At 35.1% G+C, this 17,068-nt stretch overlaps 1 protein-coding gene across 1 annotated transcript; it reads left to right on the plus strand.

Annotated features, from left to right (window-relative positions):
* The first annotated feature begins 13,221 nt into the window (after positions 1–13,221).
* LOC114283164 (CBL-interacting serine/threonine-protein kinase 5) lies at positions 13,222–15,596 on the plus strand. The gene has a single exon (XM_028225993.2). The coding sequence runs from the start codon at positions 14,030–14,032 to the stop codon at positions 15,368–15,370; it is 1,341 nt and encodes a 446-aa protein (XP_028081794.1). The 5' UTR covers positions 13,222–14,029; the 3' UTR covers positions 15,371–15,596.
* Positions 15,597–17,068: the final 1,472 nt, after the last annotated feature.

The raw sequence follows: 17,068 nt of genomic DNA on the forward strand, positions 1-17,068 counted from the left end.
CTAGGAAGGCCGTAGAAGGGTGGGAGTCCAGCAATTATCTTAGCAACCAGTTATATTCCATTTTCGCCCTCCGGCGCCCGTTTTTCTCACTTCCGAGTCAATGTTGAACACCTTGGGGCCACTTTCTTCAACCCCAAACTACATATTTGTGTTGTACACACATGGGAGGACCCTAAAAGTTTATGTCCGGCCATTAATTCCATTTGAACCTTTTGAACCCCTCCTCAAAATGGCTTGTTCTCTCTCCTGTTTTAGAGTTTCCAAATTCAAACCACAGGGTTGTGAAGAGGAGACCTGGGAGGCCACCAATATGTGGTGGCCGGCTACTATTTCTACTTGGCCTTTTTGACCCCTAGCCGGCCGGCTAGGGGGGGTGGCCGGCCGGCCACTTCCAAGTCCAATAATGGGCCGGCCATGTTCCTTGTGTGATACACTTTACAGCTGTGTAGCCTTTTCCCCTAGAAAAGATCTGTATCCGGGGGGATATTTTTGTGGGGGAAAGGCTTGGTCCTTTTCCCCCACCCTTTCCTTTCATGCTCCTTCTCCTTTTGGTCCATATAACCAGTAGGTGGCATTGGTGAGAGGGGTTGGAAAAATTCATCTTCAAACTTACATACAAAAATCTCTCTCTATCCCTCTCTTTCAAGCAAGAAACTCCAAGCCCTACACCACCATTTCTTCTACAACACCAAGCTCCGCCACCACCACTCCATTTCCAGCAGCAAGGAGGTGTTCTCCAAGGCCTAAGGGAACCACAAACTCAAGCCAAGAGGCAACCAAAGTCAAGCCTTCAAGGGTAAGTAGTGTTCTTCCTTTTTTGAGCTTATTTTGGTATCTTTCCTTAGCCATACATGCTTATTGATTTGAGCTCCGACCAAAACTGAAAAGGCCATTTTTTTGAGCTCATTTTCTTGTTTCATTAAGGGCTCGACCCTGTTGGAGCCCTCCATATTGCACTTGCTTCAATATCCTCCTTGAATGCCATTTTCTTGCATGCTTTGGCAGCCTATCATGCTTCTGTTTTTGGTCTTTTTACAGGCCTAGAAATAGTATTATTTTGACCTTCTTAACATGTTTCATTAAGGGTCTTTGACCATTTGTGGAATATTTTGTATACTTCATGTTATAGCCTCTTTTTGAGCCTCATTTTGCATTGCATTTCTAGCATGTTTTTATTCTGTTTTTGGATTTTTACAGTTCTGTAAATATTCTTATTTTTGGTCCCTCTTCAATGTTGTAGAAGGGAATTTTTCAGTTTTGGCATTGCATATACCACTTGCCTCTTTGGCCACCTTTTGGCCCATTTTCTTGCATAAGAGCTTAGCCATATCTATGTTTGTTTTTAGGGTTTTTACAGTTCTGTAAAGTGGCTTATTTTGGGCCCCTCTTCAATGTTGTTGAAGGGCCCTAACCTGTTTGGGGTCAGCAGCTGTGAGTTGCTTCATAACCTCATGTTTAGGGCCATTTTTGCATGCCATTGTTGCCCTATCCTTGCTTGCTGTTTGGCCATGATTTGTACTGGAAAAATGCTTATTTTGAGGCTTTCTTGCTCATGTCTTTTCATTCCATGTACCAATTATGCATGCTTTGTATAGCTATAGTTCATTCTATGTGCTTAATTTTACATTTCGGGAGAGATTCCATGCATCGGGTGTGTTTTCGCCTCATTTCGGGGCTGTTTTCCCCCACATTTCATTGCTGAAAATCCATTAACATGTTTGCATGTCATTCCCATGCCATTGCATTGCATATGCCATTGCCTCGATTTGCGTGCCCGTGTGCACGCGTTTCGAGGCACTTCATTTTCATCCACCGGCCTCTTATGTGAGTGTGGCTGAGGCTCTCTCATATTAGTATAAGTCCATGTTGCATTTTCCATGCCATTTTAGCCATATTGCATTGCGTATGCCATTACCTCGGTTTGCGTGCCCGTGTGCACGCATTTCGAGGCACTTCATTTTCATCCACCGGCCTCTTATGTGAGTGTAGCTGAGGCTCTCTCATGTTAGTATAAGTCCATGTTGCATTCTATATGCCATTTCTATGCCATTGCATTGCATATGCCATTGCCTCGGTTTGCGTGCCCGTGTGCACGCATTTCGAGGCATCTCATTTTTACAGCATAGTGCATACTAGGTTGTATCTTAGATCGCATTCTGTCATTTTCTCAGTTTGCGTGCCTGTGTGCACGTATTTCGAGGCATGTCATTTCATAACATTGTGCATGTTAGGATTGTATCTTAGTTGCATTTCATGCATGTCATGCATATTGCATCGTGTTCGGAATAGGAGTTAGCCCGGGCACGGGAAACGAGGTGCGTTTCGTACTCCGAGTGACGGAACGCGTCTCAATTCCCCAGTCACCGACACTCCGGATTATCCATGATGGAGTTAGGTTTTAGCTATGTTTTCATGTGCATTCATTCTATATTGAATTGTGCATTTCCGCTCCTCGGCCATCATGCCTCGGTATGCGTGATTGGTGGCACGAGGATCGAGGTATGCATATATTTGTGAAAATACATTGCTATGCCCATTTCCTGCTCTCTGTTGCAGCAAAATGAAGAATCAACAACTTTTCGGAGCTCGGCACGCATTCCAAGAATAACTGCTAAACAGAGGCTAATTGGGGCATCCCGGTGGATTTCCGCGCAAGGCAGCCCAGACATGCATCATTCATCAAAAGCAAGGCAGTCCCTGGCTTGCACGCCACCTTTACAGTTTTATTTATTTTCTTAGTTGATTCATTAATTAATTAGGAATTTGTATATTATTTGGACTGTAATATTTATTTGGACTATAATATTCTTTTATTCAGGACTGTATATTTATTCGGACCCTCTGTGCGAGGGCATAATTGTAATAAGTGTGCGTGTGTGTGATGTATGTCTTCCAACCCCACGTCTTTCTTCCCTTTCATTTACCAGCTTACGATGGTTAGATTAGGGCATATTTCAATTAGCATACAGTATGATAGTATGTTTGCATTCATTCATCTGTTTTACATGCACCGGGCTCGGCGCATCATACTAACTGCATTGTATTTTTCAATTCCAAATTGAATACATGATAGTTGTAGCATTCCATATACCATCTTAGAATAGCCGAGCCCGCTATAGTTGCATTCTTGCATGTGTTGCATTAGACATTTCTGTATACTTAGGATCATGCATGATTTCTAATGAAATTTCTGTTTTGGCTTGGAGTACTCGGTAAGTTTTATGCTTTAGCATCCTTGCATGCGTGTGAGTGACTGCCATGAATAGCATGCTTACCATGAGGCAATATGCTTATGTGATATAACTGCCTAAATGCCTGTGGGTGAAGGTTGGGTTACTTAAATTGGAATAAATCATCAAATGTTTTAAGCCTACCTGCGGGTAGCACCATCAAACCATTTTCAAACAAACAAACATGAAATGTTTTGTTCCAATTCAGGCGATTCAGTCTATACTTGTATGCTGTGCGCATCACATAGTAACCTAGGCTAATAACCGGAATAAGAACATACAAATGCTTTCAAAAATAGATATCATGGTTAGTAGAGGCCGGTCTCTGACCGGGCGAGCGGGGGTGCTCACGAAGTGACCTTCCCCAATCGTACCCAAGTTCCCGAGCCGAGGCAACTTTGGTGATGACGGACACGTGGCCTTAGGCAACGAGTCAGGGTTTCCTAAATTTCCCAAAATAAAATATTTAGGTGGCGACTCTGTATCTAGCAAAGCAGTCCATGTTTGGCACTTCTTTCCAAAATCTGTTTTCTCAAAACGATTTGTCGGATTTGGACTCTTTGGTTTAGACTTAGAACCGTGACTACAAATCGAGTCCGAGCTGTAGCGAGGTCCCCCGCGGGCTGGTTACAGTGTCGAAACTCGATCTTCACTGCACACAACGAAGCCCTTGAGAAGTTAACTAATTTTGATCAAGAAACTATGGCAGAACTCTAATGGATCTTGAGAAATCAAGGTTTTGATCTAAGTTGGCGTAGAGAAATGTAGAGAGAAGGGAGAGGAAATGGTTTTTAGAGAGACAAAAACCTAACAAGAGTGAGATACAATCAGCCTAAAGAGAAGAAAAGACTAAAATTTCGGACTCACCTACCACCGCACTTACACTCCCGCACTTGCACTCCCGCACCTACATTTATTACAGTAGCCAAACAAGCCCTCTCCTGTTTTCCGCATGTGCGCTCAAGCAACTTCGAATCCGAACTGCTCAGTCGAAATGGCAAAATATGAAAGAATGATCGAAACCGGGATCGCTAAATAAATAAATTATTTTTATATTAAATTTTTTTATAAAAAAAACATTAAAAAACAAACCAATGCACTTGGTGAAAATAAATAAATAAATAAAATTTTTATATAAAATAAACTTAATCTGTTTACTATTTTTATAATCGCATCCAAAATTTAACTAAGATAATCACCTTACTGAGGGGTTCCACTCTCACATTTCACTACTAAACATACTATAAGTAGGACCCCACATTCATAATAATCCAATCCAACCACTCAAATTACGAAACAAACATGGCCTCGGTGCGGAGACAATGAGACAAGCTTCCTTTTTATTTATTTTATAATATATCTATATAATAAGGGAGAATGGTTTTTGAAAATATATCAAAATGTATGAGAGATACATTTTGATTTGATGGCTGAGATTAATCCCATGTTTATATCAATGGTTCAGATCAATATATCTCCCGCCCAAAGACTTCTCTCCCTAAAAGCATCGTTGTTGCCTTCCCACCTACCCATGTTTGCCTCCCCCCCTTCCCTCTCTTCTCATCTGTCCTTCACAGATACATCTCTCTCTCTCCTCAAAACTTTTCTCTCTTCCTCCTATTTCTTTCATACATTACTCTCTCTTCTCTTGCGATGACCACCGCCGTCGCGACACCGACGACCACCGGCCACCTCTCCCTCGCTAGAGACCCAAACCCGAACCCTTTATTCCTGTCCTCCTCCCTCTCTCCCAACCATAACCTTAATCCCTTCATCTCCCGCTCCCTCATCCCCCTTCATCACTTTAGGGCTTTATTCCTGCACTCTGTTTTTTACTTGCATTTTGCTCACTTTGCCCTCTCTCTCTCTCTTCATTTGTTGTGAGTTTTAGTATAACTTGGTTCGATTCATAAAGTTGGTTCAGAAAGCATTGATATATGATCTTCTTCTTCTAGTAATGCACTCTTTTTTTTTCTTTTTTTTTAAAGTATAAAAATGTGGGTTTCTTATAACTTATTAAAACTGATGAAGTTGCTGAAAATGAAGTTGAAAATTTGAGCAAGATGCTATCATGGCACCACACTACAAGTGGAAGGGGTGAAGCCCATATGTAGATCGTGGACCACCGTGGACAGTCTGTGTTCAACGAGAGGAACCGGGAGGGGTAGATGGTGATGGTGTCGCAGAACTTTGTGGTGGTGAAACAAGCCAGAGAACTTTGGGTTCGAATGGGTGGCCTTAAGGGCCATTCCTGTGGATGTCCTAGCCAACGCCTACCATATTTCGCTATGTTATGGTGATTAGGGCCATTCCTGTGTATTTTAAAGTTTTAATCTATATATATTTGATGAGTTTTTGAGAATGGATTTTTGCGATTCAAGTTTTTTTTTTAATGTTTGATTTTATTTTGCTTTTTTGTTTTTAGGGGTTTTCCTGTTTGGTTGAAGTATGTTCCAGGCATCAGCAATCTTTGAAGGTCTCTCTCTCTCTCTCTCTCTCTCTCTCTCTCTCTCTCTCTCTCTATCTCTATCTCAAGATTAATCTTAAAAATTGTCCAAATGATGAAGGATGAGAAGTTGTTTGAGTCTCAAGGTGGTCCTATCATCATCTCCCAGGTATGGCTTTTTGTGTTTCTTTGCCTCTTTTTCCATAATAAAGTTTATTTTTATCTGAATTTGTATATCATGCAGTGGTTACCTGGATGCAGTGGTTTTCTGAATTTGTATATCATAAAGTTTCTTTGCCTCTTTTGAAATAGTATAATAGCTTCGATAAAGCCGTTATATTTTCATACATCATGCAGTGGTTACCTTATCAGGGGATGATTTCAATGCTTTTTTGTGAAGTAGATTGTTAAATTGATTATTAGGGGAAGATTTCAATGCTTGATTTTGGTTATTAATTTGATAAAACCTTTTGTAGGTCTCATGAGGAAATGTCTCTGAAGATGATAATAACAGCTTTTGGCATTTGAGTTCTACTTGGCTTTTGAAAAATCTTGCATTGATTAGTTTTGAGCATAACTAAAAATAATACATAAGTTTATTAGTAGCATAATCATTAGACAAATTTTAGTGACTACTTGAAATTTTTTCCTCTATTTTTTTTTTTTAAATATTTTTTCTTCTATGCTAAGATATATGCGTGATTTTCAACAGGAAATGATAATTGTTTGCTTTGAAAATGCTCCTTCAAAAGTAAGTGTAGACAGTTCAAGGATTTTCTGGTGTTTATTACTATAAAATATTTCATTTCGCCTCTAAACTCTTTTCTATGCTTTTACTCCAACTTTAATTCCTCTTCTTATTTTCTTGTTGTTTATCCTCTTCTGTTTTAGAGTTCAAAAGAGAAGCGTTTCTTATATGATATTGTTGCAAGTATATCACTTATCTCTTTTCACTTCCTTTGGTTTGTGTGTTTTATTTTGTGTTTATAATTTTTTTTTTCTTGACTTGCTTAGCAAGGATGCTTTTATTTTTATTTTTTGTGTTGATATGAAGTTTATACTTTAGAGTCATAAAGTTTGTTAATAAAACGAAAATGTTTTGTTGTTTAAGGGTTCTGTTTTGGAGTTTATTTTGTGTATTGAGGAAACTGTCGAGTTTCATGATTTTGTTGTTTGAATTTGGTACAGCTGTTCAATTTCATGATTTTGCTATTTTACTATGAAGTTGAGGGCTTAGTTGAAGTGCTCTGTTTGTATAAATTTTCTGAATTTGAATTCTGAATTTGGAGTTTATTTGGTGTATTTTAGTTTCATGTCTTCATTTAGGAAACCGTCAAGTTTGGTATCAAGATCGCTGGCATTTGTATGTGTATGATTTTTTTTTGTTCATGTCTTTGTTCAATTTCATGATTTTGCTGTGAAATTTGGCCTTCCTTTCCCAAATTTCTTTAGTCCAGCCACAACTACGTCATAGCTGTACCGCTGTTCAAAGGTAATTTCATAACCGTCGAGTTTCATGATTTTGCTGTTCAAATTTGGTACCGCTGTTCAATTTCATGATTTTGCTATTTTGCTATTTTGCTATTTTGGAATTGGATTGTTTTACTATGAAGTTGAGGACTTAGTTGAAATGCTCTGTTTCTATAAATTTTATGAATTTGGATTCTGAATTTGGAGTTTATTTGGTGTATTGAGTTTCATGTCTTCATTTAGGAAACTATTGAATTTGGTATCAAGATCGCTGACATTTGTTCATGTCTTTGCTCAATTTTAAGATTTTGTTGTGAAATTTGGCTCTCCTTTCCTAGATTTCTTTGTTCCTGCCACAACCACATCATCGCTGTACCGCTGTTCAAAGGTAATTTGATTTCTCTTTTTCTCTCTTTGAGTAATTGAGTAATTTAGTTCGCATGTTTGAGTTTGGTATCAAGTTCGCTGATTTTCTTTGTTCAATTTAATATTTTGCTGTTTGAAGTGTTGGTATAGGGTTCGCTGACTTCTTTCAAGTATGAGTTTTTGTATGTGTATGGTTTTTTGAGGGCTTAGTTGAAGTGCTGATAAAGTTGGTGTTTTCTGAATTTAGTTGAAGTGCTTAGTTGTATTTTCTATAAATTGGTGTATTGAGTTCCATGTCTTCATTTAGGAATATTTTTTCTTCTTGTGAATTCACTTCCTACTCTTTGAAAATAAATAAATAAATAAAATTGAACCATAATGCATCTTGAGGGAGTTTGTAGTTTATGGAAAATTTTAGGACCATAATGCATGTTTGTTCCATGCCTAAAGCATTCTGTTATCCATGTAGAACTCACTACTCTTTTCACTGCCAATGCACCACTACAGCTTTGTCCACTAACCCCCATATAGTTGTCTCAAACACTTTAGAGAAGCAAGTGATCAAGTAAAATTGGTTAAACAAATACTTTAGAGAAGCAAGTGATCAAGTATGGTTATTGAGTTTATTTATTCCTTTATTTATTGTGTTTGCGTGCCAAACAAGTTCACTAAGCCATTTCCATTTTAAAGTCTCTAGATAATTCATTCTTTTTGCCTATAGAATAATTAAGCCCAAAAAATGTGAAAAGAAAAAAAATTAAACTACTATTCACAATTAAACTGCTATTCTGTCAATTAAGACAATGAAAAGAAAAAGAATTAAACAACGGTGAATGCCTCCATCATTTTGATGCGACATGAAGATGTGCATAGGAGAGGAAAAACACCATACGTTACATGTGTAAGCAAGCATGTATGTTACAACAACATTCAAATGCATACCATGTCATAAGCCATGCCTCTGCAATAATATCTTTTTCCCATATTGATGCTAAGGGAATTAAAAGAAATAATACAAGCCTCTCATCCAATACTTCTCTTGCACCAGCTTTATGCAAAAAGCCTATATAAACAGACTTTGCAATAATATCTAATTCCCATATTGATGCTAAGGGAATTAAAAGAAACAATATAAAATAGTAGATAGATATTCTGTTATTATGGACAAGTTTGGGGGCTGAGTAATATCACCCATGAAATGAACAATATTTGGGTGCCACCGAAATAGATTGTTTATGTTAGTTGTTGATTTTTATATTCCCCCCCCCCTCCCTAAAAAAAAATTAGTTGTTGATTTTTATATTCCCCCCCTAAAAAAAAATTAGTTGGTTCACTTTTTTTCTTTTTTTTTTTTCAAGTACATTAGTTAGTGTCATTTGCTTTTTTCAAGTACATTAGTTAGTGTCATTTGGTTTTTTCAAGTACATTAGTTAGTGTCATTTGGTTTCATTTGATTTTTCAAGTACAATTTGTTGTTACTTTGTATCTTGATATAGTGACTTATTAATGTTTCATATCAATACTACTAATTAATTATTGAAGTGATTAATAAAGCAAGTGCTTTTCAGGTAATCTAGATGTTTGATAGGTTGGATTTGCATCTTCACGTATTTTTCAATTCGATTTTCACAGTTCTCATGCTTTGAATATGTTCTCAAATAGAGGTCTTCACTTGAATTTCGATTTTGATCGTGAATTGTATAGGGTAAGGATGAATCTAATGATCTGCTTTCTAAGTTAGGTTTTGTATTTCTTACTAATGATTTCTTAGTGGTGGTTACCAAAATAAAATATCACTTGGCTGATTCTGTTTTTGATTAAATAGACAATGGTTGTTTGCCTATGCCATTTTCTGTTCTGATAAGATTGCTAATTGTTTCTGTCTTTTTCCCGATTCAGAATTGTTGTGTTGATTTCTGCCTCTCCCCTTCAGAATTGTTGGCTTGATATTCAAACAGGTTATTTTAGACAAAAAATGACTTAGATAGAATATCATTTGGCTAGTTCCATTTTGATTAAATAGACAATGGTTGTTTGCTTATGCCATTTTCTGGTATGATAATCTAGATGATTGATAGATTGGGATAAATAGTATAATGATTTCTTAATGGTGGTTACCCAAATATAACATCACTTGGCTGGTTTTATTTTTGATTAAATAGAATGATCATTTTACAGTATGGCAATGGTTCCTGTTGTAATTTTTTTTTTAGTTACATTTTTTTTTATTAAAGGCACATAATGATTTCTTAATGGTGGTTACCAAAGTATAATATCACTTGGCCGGTTCTGTTTTTTATTAAATAGACAATGGTTGTTTGTTTATGCCTTTTTCTGTTATGATAATCTAGATGTTTGATAGATTGAGGTAAATAGTATAATGATTTCTTAATGGTGGTTACCAAAATATAATATCACTTGGCTGGTTCTGTTTTTGATTAAATAGAATGATCATTTTAGTGAATATTATAAATCTTATATGTTTGTTTCTTGATTTGCATTAAGGCTGGGGGAAGTTATTTTATTTGAGTTTTGAGTTTTACTTATGGTCATGTATTGCTTAACAAATATTCAAAATGTATTTAAGGTTGGAAGCAAAATAAATCTGAATGGGTGTAGGTGAAGATTAAAGATGGTGATGGAGGGTGGTTACATACACAAAACTGATGGGACTAAACTGATATAATAAATGACTTTGGGCTTTTGGACAAAATAAATGGGGTTTTTTAGGCTGTGTTGATTTGTAAATGATGGGGGAATTAAGTTAGAGTTTGTTGTTAAATTACCCAGCGAAGAGTTTGCTTTCTGAATTTTATTTTATTAAATTCTTTCTTAAATTTTCCCTCTGAACTTATGTGATCAACTAAAGGAAGTTCCAAAAAGAAAGAATTGAAAAAAAATAAAACCCAAAGAAAATATTGATTGATTTGTGTAAATTAATGTTTTTATCAGTCATTAATTTTTATGTGTTGTGTTTGTTCATAGTGTTTTTATTGGGTAACCAATTATTATTTTGCAACAATGTTTGTGTTTAGTTTGAATTCGGTGTCTATAAAAAAACCTTTCATTAGTGTGACCATGCATGTGTTTATTTTGAATTGGGTAGTCTCTTTTAATTATTATATTGACTTTTTTCTGTATTTTACAGGTGGATGAAGACTAGAAGCGAATGGCAATATTGATTCTTTTTTTACAGGTCTACATTTTTTTAAGCTTAAGTTTTTCTTATCCCTTTCATGATTTTGTATTTATTGTTGTGTAAACTAAACGTGCACTTCTTTGATTGATGAGTGTTGAAAGAGTGGCAATCTCGATGGCAGAATTTACACTATTTTTGGTTTCATCGTTGACAAACTTTGAAAATGATTGACGTTGTATAAAGTTAAAGATTATTTAAAGACAGGTTGATGTTGTGTAAACTTATATCGATTTGGTTCGGTTTGAGATGTAGACATTTGGAGGTGTTTGTTATTTAGATTTTGATCAAGAATACCATTTTTGTATTAGCATGGTGTGCTCCAAAGGGAGAACACCATTTTGTTGTTTTTCTTATTTTGAAATTGTGTTTATAATAAAGGGGATCCTCTTGCTAAAATGTATGTTATCTATTCATTTTTTGTATGTCATAGGAAAACAAAATTTGAGGTATACTTGATTCTCAATGTTCCTAGCTTAAGAGAGAATGATAAATGAAAATTATTCAAACAAAATATTATTTACACCGTGCCCTTAGGCACGGGCATACACTAGTATATATATATATGGTGCCATTTTGGGAACATGGTAAAAAGCCACGTTTTTGGACAAAATGTCCAAAAACGTGGCTGCCAAAAAAGCCAAAAAAGTCATTTGGCAAGTGCTAAAAACGCAGCCCTAAAATTACAAATTAGGGCCTATGAAAAATAAATAAAAAAATAACTCTCTTATGTTAGGTAAGGGTATTTTGGTCATTTTAGTTTGATTTGACACCATAAATAAATATTAAACTAAAAAGTAAAAAGCCAGCTTTTTACCAACTTCCCAAATCACTTCCAAAAAAGCCAAAAAACTTGATAAAAAGCCAAAAGCCAGCTTTTTACCAACTTCCCAAAACAACCCATGGCGTGTACCATTCACTGAATGTTTCGCTTATTATAATAGTATTATATATTATATTATAAAATTAAATTATAATATTATTATTTGTAATAATTTTTATACAAACACTTAAAATACATAAGAATATATAAAATTACACAAAATTATAATAAGGGTATTTATAAAATTTCATATATTAATTTCATTAAAATATGGTAAAATAAACAATAAGTTTTTTTAACTTGTTATTTTTGAATTTTTTTAATATTTGTTTTCGATTTGTTTATATAAAAATATTTTTTTATTTTATATAAAAATAATTTAACAATCTCCACATTAAAATTTATCATCAAAATAAATATAATTTTACTTAATTTTTTTACTAATAATCTTTATATTAATAATCTTCTCACTAATTATCTCTCCTACCTTAATCTACCAAACAAACGTGATGTTCCTATTATTAAGGTGATGTTTACGTGACCTCACTATTATTAGGGTGATGTTTAGGACGTTGGCTCCATAGAATAGTTTCACATGGCCCTTCTCTATGTAGTTAGGTCTTCTTTCTCATTTGTTAGAAAACAACTTTTCGGACAAAATTCACTTCACCTTGTACTTTTATTTATGCGTAGATTATCACTATTTCATTTGGAAATTATATAATCATTTTGTGGTTTAAGAATTGAAGTGAATCGTTAAATATTTTGTTCAATATAATCGTAAGTGTGAAGTACGTGCCAGATAGAAGAGATTATATATTTATTTTCAAATTTTAAAGGGATAAATTGTAAATAGAATAAAACATAGGGATTAAAATGTATTTTACCTCCCAAACAAATAATGAAAATATCTATAATTCACACATTTATGTTACTTATATACAATAGTATTTCTTGTTAATGGCTTTAACAGTATATTTTAATCTACAAGTCACAAGGGAACTATGTAATTATTTTCAAATAAAAATGAGATAATTCACATAAGAAAATGTTTGAGACCACTAATAAAACCTATAATTTCATCCATAATGATGTGAAATGATAAATATTAATTTTTGATTTATTAGATATTCAATTATGTAAGGTTTTATTTTCTTGTCACATCATTATGAGTGTATTTAGGAATCTTAAATGTGGGTCTATAATATTACACACACACACCCACACACACACACATATATATATATATATATATATCAAACTGCCAAAAAAAAATTAATTAATAATTAATATTATAAACTTCTTCATAAATATATAATTTTTTTTCTTTAAACTAGAGTGCAATTACACTTTTTATTTTTTTTAATTTTTACTGCACCATGTGAAGAAAATTCTTTTTTTTTTTTAATTAGAAAAAGATGTTTTGTAGTGTCGTCATTGCATCTGTGGGTTCTAATTTCGGAATAGCTGGTTGTCAGTTAAATTTAATCTAACACATAGGAAGAAATCTACCATCAAGATACTAAGAGCTCATTTGGAAAGTTGAGGTTTGGGATTTTTTGGCTAAGATAGTTACAAAAAAATAAAATAGACTTTTTAATTCGATAAGACAAAACATTACATCTAATCTACAATCATTACATTCTTTCTCTCATAAAAAGTCAAAAAAACTAAAAAATCCTTCCAAAACAAGACTTTTTAATCAAAACTAAAATAGTCAAAAAATTAAAAAACCAACCACTTTCCAAACAAACCCTAATAAAATTCAGTTGTAAGTCAAAATCAATCAAAATACCGTGCGAGAGATGCAAAAGAGATTGAAAATCCAGCCATGTAAGAATGTTGCTATCCAATAACCACCCATGTTCTATTCATAGGATTACAACAACGTGTGTTGTCTTGATTTGTAATCTCTCTTATTTTTTTGACAAATTATTTAAGGTAAAGAAAAATGTTTGAGATTTATAACTTTTTTTTATTTTTTATTTTATTTTATTCTATTCTATTCTATTCAGGAAGATAGGTGTGTATTTGTTACACACTGGGGGCTATTTCCTTGACACATCCTATTGTGAATATATTTAATTGATTCTATGTGCTCTCTTGCCTCTCTCTTCAAGGTACCATCCTCCCACAATTCCGGGAAAAGAAAACCAGGTGCTCCAATGGCTACACCACACCCTCCTTTCATTCTTTATTTCTCTCTCCTCCACTATCCCTTTTAGCCGCTCCCAGATTCATCCGAATTCCAATCCAACCCACAGCAAAGCCCCCACTTGCCCATGGGTTCACAATTAAAAATCAGTATATCCTCAATACTCTCGTGGATTCCCTTACCCTGTTCATCCCCCAAAAATAGAGCCCATCAAAATTCTTACTGAAATAGTCACTTCTATGCATAGATTCGAAATGGGTAGTCACCAAAACATCTGTTTTTAGTTACCCATCTTTCAAAAAAACATCAATCGATTAAATACCTTGAGAAATCAAAATCAACCATGGAAGAGAGGCATACGCATACTCTGTTTGGGAAGTACGAAATGGGGAGATTACTGGGAAAAGGCACGTTTGCGAAGGTTTACTACGGAAAACAATTGGAGTCCGGAGAGAGCGTGGCGATCAAAGTGATAAACAAAGATCAGGTGAAGAAAGAAGGAATGATGGAGCAGATCCAGAGAGAAATCGCGGTGATGAGACTGGTGCGACACCCGAATATTGTCGAACTGAAAGAGGTTATGGCAACTAAAACCAAGATTTTCTGTGTCATGGAATATGTCAAAGGCGGCGAACTCTTCGCCAAGGTAGCCCGAGGAAAGCTCCGGGAAGACCTCGCCAGAACGTACTTCCAGCAGCTGATCTCCGCAGTCGATTTCTGCCATAGCCGCGGTGTCTACCACCGCGATCTCAAGCCTGAAAACCTCCTTCTTGATGAAAATGGTGGTCTCAAAGTCTCCGATTTTGGGCTCTCTGCTTTGCCGGAACAGCTTCGAAACGATGGCCTTCTTCATACCCAGTGTGGAACTCCGGCGTATGTCGCTCCGGAGGTGCTGAGGAAGAAGGGTTACGATGGTGCTAAAGCTGATCTATGGTCTTGTGGTGTGATTCTATATGTTCTTCTTTCTGGTTTTTTGCCATTTCAAGATGAGAACCTCATGAACATGTATAGAAAGGTTTTCAAAGCAGAGTTTGAATTTCCGCCATGGATTTCCTCTGAAGCTCGGAGGTTAATTTCGAAGCTCCTAATGGCCGACCCAGATCGCCGAATCACAATCCCAGGTATAATGCGAGTTCCTTGGTTCAACAAAGGATTCACAAGAGCACATTCGTTTTCAATTCGACAAGATTTGATTGAAAAATCAGAAGAATTTGATGAACAAGAATTGACCCAGATGAAGAAATCGGCCTCGTCCCCTGCTTTTTTCAACGCCTTCGAGTTCATTTCATCGATGTCATCTGGGTTTGATCTATCGAGCTTGTTCGAGAACAAGAGGAGAGTTGGGTCGATGTTCACGTCGAGGTGCTCTGCTTCGGCGATCATGGAGAAGATAGAGGCGGCGGGGAAAGGGCTAAGCTATAAGGTGGCGCAGGTGAAGGATTTCAAGCTGAGGATGCAGGGGGCCACGGAGGGGAGAAAAGGAAGGCTGGCGGTGACGGCGGAGGTGTTTGAGGTGGCGCCGGAGGTGGCGGTGGTGAAATTCTCAAAGTCCGCCGGAGATACACTTGAATATGCTAAGTTCTGTGAAGAGGACGTTAGACCTGCCTTGAAAGACATTGTTTGGACTTGGCAAGGTGATAATATTTGTAACGGTGGTAACGGTATAGTTGGCGGCAGTGGATGATGTGAAAAGAGCAACAATCAAATGAACCCTCCTAACCCTAGTTAGGGGTTACTCACTTGTGACTTGTTTTTGGGGGGGAAAGATTTATATTTTCTATAAGTTTTGGGTTTGATTTTGGGTTTGTGTAGAATATTTGCAAAGTTAGGTGCTTAGTTTGTAAAAGATGTGTGATTAAGTTGAAGAAAACTTAATAAAAATTGCAAAGTTTTGGTGATTCTTCCTCAAATTTAAATTATAGTTGTCTTTTATAAAATTGAAGATTAAAATCTGAAATTCAAAATTTAATGTTTAAACTTGATTTTTTACTTATTTATTTTTTAATTTGGAAAGTTGTTTATTATGTAAAAAATTGTAAGCTCTAAATTTAGTCAAGGCTTTGGTTATGTATTTTTTCCCAAAATTTAACAGCAACTATAGTTTTGTTTGATAAAAATTGAAATTAGAAGCTGAAATTTAAGAATTAAATATTAGATTTTTTTATTTGGAAAGTTGTTTAGTATGTCCAAAGTTTTAAATTTAAGCAAACTATTAGGTATGTACCAAAGTATGACGTTTGAACTTTATAATAGAATAATGTTAGGAATTCCAAATGTTTTATTAACATTTTTATCAAATGTCATGTGAGATATTTGATAGAAATGTTGGTAAAATATTTGGGGTTCATACTATTTTTTCTTTATAATATTCACTTATTATTATTTTTTTCCCATATTTTTTCATTGTAGTATTAGGTTGATAGCAACATGGCAGTGATAGTAGTTTGAAACGGCAGAGTGTCGATAATGGTAGCGAGATGATAGTGGTATAGTGGAATGATGGTTGCGGTGACTGTAGTGATGATGTGGAGATAGTGGTGGTAATGGTGACAATGGTAGTAATAGAACGGTGACATTGTTGTGTTGTGATAATTTTGGTGGTGGCAGCTGGTACTAGCGATGGTATTTGCGTAACAGTGATGGTGATAATGTTGGAGTAATGGTGACAATAACAATGTATTGATAGTAGTGCCGGTAATAATAAAATGGCGATAATTGGATCGATGTAGCACATGTAATGGTAGTTTGTGACATTGATATGGTGGTGGTTGTAGCAGTAGTGGTTGTGTAACCTTGATAACAATGGAAGTGGTGATGGTACGGGCTGGTTTTAATGGTAAGGATGGTAGTATTGGGGTTATGTGATGAAAGTGGTATATTGTAACAACAATGATGGTGAAGGTAGATATGGTGGTTGATATAGTGGTAGTGGTGGTGGCGGCCGCGATGAATGGATAACGGTAACACTATGATCATAAATAGTAGAGTGATAATAGTTATAGTGATCTACAAAATAAATAAATTTTAAAAAATATATATTTGTATAACATTTTTTGTAATTTTTTTTTGAAAACAACCAATAGTCACTATTAATTGTCATATATAGATATATGTTATATATCTTACTTTTGAGGTATTTATTCATAAGTTTAAATTATTTTTTTATGTTCAAATAAATTTTATGGGTGACATAGTTACAAAAATATATCTAATAATAATAGGGTGAAATATGCATTAATGTTCACATTAACAGTGTGAAAAATATAAAATTTATTCAATATGAATGTTCACATCACTATGTTACTAAGGATTTAAAAAAACTTGCAAATGTAAAATTGTCTATAAATAACTTTAAATATGAGAATTAGAATTTGATGGATCA

The sequence above is a fragment of the Camellia sinensis genome, chromosome 13, assembly GCF_055761805.1.
Source record: "Camellia sinensis isolate YWXY chromosome 13, ASM5576180v1, whole genome shotgun sequence".
Lineage (NCBI taxonomy): Eukaryota > Viridiplantae > Streptophyta > Magnoliopsida > Ericales > Theaceae > Camellia > Camellia sinensis.

Excerpts from the sequence above, each read along its gene's own strand:
- LOC114283164 (XM_028225993.2), top strand. The coding sequence starts at position 14,030 with ATGGAAGAGAGGCATACGCATACTCTGTTTGGGAAGTACGAAATGGGG.